This window comes from Hylaeus anthracinus, unplaced genomic scaffold (assembly GCF_026225885.1).
Source record: "Hylaeus anthracinus isolate JK02 unplaced genomic scaffold, UHH_iyHylAnth1.0_haploid 4, whole genome shotgun sequence".
NCBI classification, from domain to species: Eukaryota; Metazoa; Arthropoda; class Insecta; order Hymenoptera; family Colletidae; genus Hylaeus; species Hylaeus anthracinus.
In genome coordinates this window covers 8,144,608-8,152,194 of record NW_026535289.1, presented here as the reverse complement: position 1 = coordinate 8,152,194, position 7,587 = coordinate 8,144,608, and the positions used below count along the sequence as shown (strand labels likewise).

The window sequence follows — 7,587 nt, the reverse complement described above, 5'->3', positions numbered from 1 at the left end:
GAGAGAGAGAGAGAGAGAGAGAGAGAGAGAGAGAGAGAGAGAGAGAGTCGTCTGCAGTTTACAATTATGCATGGGATAAATAATAAAAAAAATCAGTCGTTTATTTTTATATCGCGTTAAAGCGCGCTGAGTGTAACACGAGAATCGTTTTGCTCGTTAGTTTGCGCCGTTAACGTCGTGTTATTGTTACCTAACGGGATTCGTTATCGAGCCTGCTACGTTGATTGAATGCTATCATACTGGATTATTGCGTGTTGTTTCAAAGTGTATCGCAAATTATGCGGTACTTCGAACGCGGAAAATTGGTTTCTACGCGTGTGTTCAAACGAATGTTTATACCAGCCGGTGAATGCAGTGAATAAATCAAGCTTTGTGGAAACAGGGTAGTCGGAACGACGGTTAGACGGGCGAAACGCGGAACGTTCGAGGGTCGAAGGAAGAAGTTAAAATTCTGGTATCACCGTTCATGTACAATAAGAAGAGAAAATAAGAATATCGTCCACTTGGCAAATATTCAACCTGACAAATATCAACAAAATAATTCAAAATATTTCTCCTAATTAAAGGGAACATTTTTATAGCAACATCTCTCTTTATTTTAATGTATATGTATTTATACGTGTATACACATATATACTTCAGGTCTCCGCGGCCCAGTTCTTCGTGGTTGATACTAACCGAGGCTTCTAAGTGTAAGTCGCGTCCTTTAAGTAAGATACTAGCGGAGGCTTCCAGGCTTAAGCCGTGTCCTTTGGATAAGATAATCCGACGTTTCGCCAGCATCGCAGCTTGTTTCTTCGGGGTCCAAACGACACGCTGATATCAGAGTGCGTGGTATAGCGATGATCGCTTTAAGCCATCAGTGTTCCTGTCACGGTTCGACGACTACCAATCACCGGGATGATGACACGGTTCAACGATCGTCAATAGAAGTGCCTCTTCTGATCGTTCAGTCGAACGATTGAGAACCTGAAATTGTGCGGTTCAGATAAGGTTCGCTGTATCTTTTTTTATATCGTTAAAGTGTCTCAAAATTTCCAAAGATTCAAGACACCTGTTACAAGCATCTGACATATACATGGAATGTTGAAGAACACAAACCTCGACGGTGCCTCGAACATCAGGTATACAGGAAAGACTTACATCCTGAATCCTCGGCTAGCATCCACCGCGGAGGTTAACTCTTTTGCGAGAAATTAATTCTCACGAGAGAACACGAAAGTACAATGAAAATATTAAAATGGTACCTATCCGAGAGAAACGTACCGCTAAGAAGGCACAAACGTTTGCTTTCGCATCGCGAAAACGGAGACACGATGCTGTTCGAATAACATATTCAAGGGAAACGCGAAGCAAAAATCCCGCGTTATGTATTCACGTCGCGTTCGCAACGATCCATTTGCCCGCGTTAATTTTTCTTCCGTGCGCATCGCCGACGGAAACGACACGGAAACAAGGCAGCTGACGTCCCGAACGAACATCCGGGAATACGAAGAAAAAGAAACGATACATATACACGGGTAGCGAATACCGTGGAGGAATAAGGTTTTACGCAGAAACACGTAAAAGGGAGACCGTGCTGGAAAGCCGAAGGATATTTCAGGATTTACTCGGCGCGAGTGTTCGGCGCTGAACGTTCACGACAACCAACCAACCAAGTTCCGTTGGAAGTTCGGCCAAGATAAAAGGATCTAACGCGATCCACGTTCCGTTCTTGCCGCTGTTCCCGCGTGATCGACGATGCATCACGGCAACGCTTATCCGCAAATAATAGAAACTTTCCAACCGTGCTGGAAACACGGGGACAGACACCTGCAACTGCACAGTTTCTCGTGCGCTCGGTTCCTGGGAGGCGTAAAGATTTTTTTATTGTCGTTGTAATGTTGAAATTTAAGTGTCAAAGCACTTGGTATAGTCATAACTTTTTATATTTATAACTATCCCGAATAATAAAGATTAACACCGTTCAGGGGTTTCCTCGTTCGATAAGCCCGTGGTGTCTGACAAAGTGAAAAAGTCCAAGCACCTCGATGTAAAATGCAAAGCCGAAAGTTCCACGGATTTACCAACTTGACGTCTACGGAGTTACAAGTGGAGGGTCGGATGACCATAAAAAGCGTCAATGTGTTCGTGAACTAGCGAAAGGAGCATCTGTTCGCACGGTGGATCGTTCCGGGAAAGTTGTTACATCGGCAAAGATTTCAACAAGTAGATCCAGCTCTGAAAGTGTTTTTTGTCATTTTAATGACACTGCCGCCGAGACTGCAATCAACGAGGACCTTTTCGCGAAGTTCTGCTCGGACTTGTCCGGCAAACTTGAGAAAAAGCTCGATTCCTCTGTTCGGTGAGAATTTTTACACGAAGGTAAACTCGTTAAAAGTCGATCGCGGGACGAGAAACTCGACGCCGAGAGGCGTATAAATAATCGTGTTTGTTGACGATAAAAATAGTCACGCTCTTATAAATATTCATAAATCCCGCGCACGCTGTGTATTATTCAGATGATCATCGGTTACATTATACAGGGTATATCTCTTGTACGGAGTTACAAGTTTTTTTTTCTCAGAAGCTAACGAAGATATCGACTTCGTCATTCTTACGGTAACATTTTATACGTAATACCCTGTATAATCGCATGTGCACCCGTTCGCGTAAAGTTACTCGAGACGACGTACGTGACAGGTTTTTTTACTACCACGATCTCGGACATTTTCAATTTTCAACGGTGCGTTTAATAAAATTTATTTAGACATCGTATCGCATCGAAAATTTCAAGCGGATACTTGGTTTGATTAAAAAATTCAACGAGAAGATCGTTCGACCCACATAGGGGTTCTCGCATGTTCCGGAATTTATGGTCGAATATTTTTATACCCGGGATCGCTGGCGAACGTAAAAGGTACCCTTGCCTTAGGAGTTAACAAGATTCTGAATAATTTGCATGCAAACGATAACCAAATACAGATAAACGGTCCTTACGTTGAACTTAACACCGCCGTTTTTCTCGCGAAAGTATAACACTTTGAAATTCAAATATTTCAAGACGTCCGTTTCGTTAACAAACTTACGCTGATTTTATACAATGCGCCGAATACGGTTATTAAGTACGGCTGTAAATGTTCATTCAAACGAAGAAACCATAAAGTTTCTCGCAACGAGAATTTGCTCACATGCTAGCCTCCGTACGTTCTATGGAGGGAATGATCAAACAACACTCGAGAGTTTAATATCTCTTCCTTTGCTTCATACCGTGCGATCGCGTAAAGGGCAAAGGGAAACAAAAGAGGAAAAAGGGTGGCAATGCGTGTTACAGGGAATGAATTTATTGAAATACATCGATGTTACGTATAAGTTCTCTTACGTTTCGATGAAATATACAAAGTTCCATACATCTCTGTTACAATATATTTAAGAAACTATTCCAAGTTCGCAGTCTATCGCTGAATCTTACCCCTTAGTCCGCAAGGAAACTTTATTCTGTCGAGTTCTTGGTCTCTGGGAGGATCTAAAAGAAAATATGTTTGCGGCATAATGATTTCTAATGGCGTAGACTTCTATATTCCAGTTCGCTTCATCAATCGTTCACTTTGACTCCTTCCGCATCCTTAGTTGAACAGTCTTGACTGAAAGATTCGCGAAATATAAAGGAAGATTGATGAAGCTTTGATTCCGTTTGCAAATCTCTCTCTTTGGGTCTCCGCTCGCAGCAACCTCCTCGTGGTGAGACCTGGTAATCGGTATTACTGGTCGCTATTGTCGCCATTAATACCGAGCTAATAGGCTGCGAACGTACAATAGCTTCTTAAATATATTACAGGAAATTTCTGTAACGTGTAAAGATGTATGGAACTTGGTACATTTGAGTAAAACATGAGAGCATCCATGTAACAGTGTTCTGGTTCGAAAGATGTATTCCTGGTAACACTATTTGCGAAAGGAATGGTATTCCACAAAATTTTATTTATCGAATCATTCGTCCTTTTTCATGTTGCAACGCAGGAGACCTCTTCGTGGTGGTGTTCAGTTTGGATTGTCGGGAGTCCTTCGAGGAGGCCATCAGGTTGCGAGAATCGATCCTGGAGACTAAAGTGAGCGCAACCCAGAGCGCTACGAAAAGCAGGAGCAAGATCAATTTGAAGGTTCCCATGGTCATTGTGGGAAATAAATCTGATAAGGACGTAAAGTACGTGCACTGTGCATAAAATCTACACGAGTAATTTAAAGTTTAGTTTACTACTACATACACGAGGTTCTAACGTTCCTAAATAAAAACATCTGCAGGCAGAGATGGGCAAACTTTTTATCCAGATACAAATTTCGAATAATTTTCATCAGTTATTTGTTAAATACAAATTTGAACTATACAGTATATCGAGCTGTTTTAACTCGCTTTCACAGAGCTGTCTGAAATTACCGACCTTTTTATTCTTTACCTCATCATCTAATTGTCAATATAGCGTGTCCGAAGATTTGCATGAGTAATGCTCGATATACACTTGACCTTTGGCTACCCTAGTTTCATACTCTTGATAGGTCAAAGCAACATTGCATGTAGGAATATCCACGCTGTTTCGCTAACGACCTTACAGCATTTCGCAAAGTGCCAAAGTAAATCTAGTTACAAACACGTCGCGCGTGTTTTCACAGAACAGTTCAGATAGAGGAAGCTGAAGAGTACTGCAATAGTCAAGACGATTGTTGCATTTTCGTGGAGGCTTCCGCGAAGAGGAACTTTCACGTGGAGGAGCTTTTTTACCAACTTTTCGTAGTAGCGGGCTTACCCTTGGAAATGGCACCGAATCATCACAGAAAGGTTCCCCTCACCTTTGGCTCCCCGACTATGTTACCACCATCGCAGGTAAGCTCTCAAATTTATCATATACGGCAAGGCGTTAACGAAATTAGGCGCGCTTACCCAGTGCCAAATCGGTAAATCGACCATTTCGAGAGTTCCTAAGCTTAGAAACTCCATGCTGGAGATCGTTGGACGGTTGGCGATCCAAAATTAATTCGTTTTATACGTCCGGAGTTCGCGAACTGAAACGGTCAGAGACGCTTTCAAAATTTCCGTGGCAGTGGGTCAAAACCAGGTGCAAGCTGAAGAGTTTTGTGGAGACGTAAATAACGCTCGAATTCGGGAATGCATGAAATTGGACAGTTAGTAGCTGGGGCGTGCTCGTGTTAAGTCGCGAAAACCGATTACCCTTTTCCGTCGACTCTTTTTATGAAAGTCTCAAACAGCGACAATTTGTTTCCAGCCGAAGCACAAAGCCACTCTGAGCATAAAGCGTCGGCTGAGCGACGCCTGCGGCGTCGTGGCGCCCAATGTGCGTCGGCCCAGCATAAGAACGGACCTGATGATCATGAGGACGAAAACGTGTTCCCTCGCAGCTGGGGCGGAGAACAACGCGCCAGGATCGAGGATCACCCTCAGATCCGCCGAAGCCAGAAAGACGTGCTCCATTCAGTGATATCTCTCAGAGGTCGTTCTGAGATGAATCTGAATTTGAAAAAAAACAACGGAACTGGTTTCGTGGGCGATCTTCGCTTTGACGCTTATTATCGCGCACAAAAGTCGTTAGGCGAGAAATCAGTGTTTCTCGCCACGATATTCGTCGACGGCGGAATGTTTGTACGATGTTAATTGTGAAAATCTATGGCATTTATACACAAAGTGTTTACCTAGTGGTGGATACTTTACGGGGTGATTCTACAGACCAAATTTAAAAACAGAAATAAAGGATATCACGAACAACGTAATTGTGTTCGAGGATTTGTGTCCGAGCTATTAGTTGCTGTACGCTTAGGTAGGTATGAACATATACGTAGTTACAAGTATTTCTTATTTAAGTATGTTAATAGAAATAGAAAAGCCAACCCAATATTGTCATTTCTGATTTTCGTCTTAGTTTGACCTATAGAATCAGTCCCAGAAATAGTTAGCGCTAAATAAGACAAGAAGATGATCACAGATCTATGGCAGGGATGGGCAAAATTCACATCTAGAAACGTCAGAATTTTAATTATAAAATGAACTATTTATAGATAGTTTGCCCATTCTAATCAGGGGGGAAACCATTTGTCGTAGACGAAACGTTCTGTCGCAAAAATGTTTAAAGTTTAGAGTGAAAGAGGTGATACATTGCGCGCTGTAACGTTCGACCAATTAATCTTCCCTGAGAGGAAGTGCAAGAAAACGTGAATTAATGTTCAGTTTTTACGTTACCCGTTGAATGTCACGGGTAACTGAAATAACATTGATGAGAAGTCGCAAGCGAAGATCGTCGAAGAATGAAAAATGTTTTAAACCGACCACGCTGCTCGCCTTAATTAATTAAAGGAATAGCTCTAGCATAGCGTCCCGGAAATAACGTGTACTACTAAAATAAGATATAATCGGGGATCGAGTTGTTAAATTAATTAATCGACGACGATTAAAACGGGAAAAGTTTGGTGTAATTAGCTGAAGCCAGAGAAACACCGTTTCCGCGATGGTTTCTGGGGCTCTTGGAGAGCCGTCGGAACAGTCGACCGTTTGTACCCGAAGATGAGATAGTGTTACACATTTCTTTTAATTAAATCTTCTCAGCAGAAGCACCGTTGACGTTCAATTGTACCAAAGGAAACTTGACTCCAGCCAGATATCGCTATTTTATTATCAATCCTCCATTACGTGAATTTAATTCTACCTGCCTTCGATCAGCTCACCTCGTTATCTGTACAAATATTGGAATAAAAATGACATAGAACAGTTTTCGGTTTCGTATTAAAAACCAGATTAGTTTCGCTTAGTTTAGTTTCCATTTAAAGTACGGAAATCGAAGTCTTGTATTTTATTTTTGTTTTAAATATCGCTCATTATTCGAGGTGTATAAAATTGATGTTTGAGATCAGCACAACTGTACGCTCTACGATGGTCGCCAGAATGGTCGACTGGTCGTGAAACTTCGATTCTGTGTAAGCATAATCGTGTCCAGCCGATACGAACCAAATACCGTATACATGTATATAATTAATTTATTCATATGGAACGGGAAAGTACGCCATTGTTTCGACCATATATGTACGAACATCCGATGCGTCCATCGATCATCGCTAAGCTTCGAGTCATGTCGAATATCTGTTCGAAATTGGGAGTTTCGGAAGCTTATTTTAAACTCGAAAATTCAAATTTCGTTTAGTATTAATTTGTAACGAGGAATTAACAATTGTAGCGTCAGCGCCAGGAATAAATAATTTCAGCTTACGAGTGATCGAGTGAAAAATTAGGTAAATAATTTCTTCGTTTCGACTTTAGACAATAATAGACATGATGAATTCGATAAGCTACCAAAGAGCTGCTAATTTTCGAACTATATTCGATTCGTTCGGATAAGAAGGCTGCTTCTGTGACAAACAGTAAGGGCTTCGAATAGTGTTGTCGCATCACCGCGCATATGTGCTAGTTAAGGTTAAGTAATCGTTACTGTAATAATCAAAGCGCATGGAAACAATACGTACGAAAAACGAGCTCTTCTCGTAAAACCTCACCCCTAATTTTCGGACCAAAAACGTTCCGTTTGTCTTGTAATAAATTGCGTAAACGAT

At 41.6% G+C, this 7,587-nt stretch overlaps 1 protein-coding gene across 2 annotated transcripts in view; it reads left to right on the top strand.

Moving 5' to 3' along the window:
- Nucleotides 1-7,587, top strand: part of LOC128894510 (dexamethasone-induced Ras-related protein 1) — a 54,952-nt gene extending 47,365 nt beyond the window's left edge. For both annotated transcript variants that reach the window (XM_054156287.1, XM_054156288.1), the window contains 3 exons: nt 4,000-4,183; nt 4,648-4,858; nt 5,259-7,587. In XM_054156287.1, the coding sequence (XP_054012262.1) occupies nt 4,000-4,183; nt 4,648-4,858; nt 5,259-5,471 (608 nt within the window). In that variant the 3' untranslated portion in view covers nt 5,472-7,587. The remainder of the gene's footprint in view (nt 1-3,999; nt 4,184-4,647; nt 4,859-5,258) is intronic.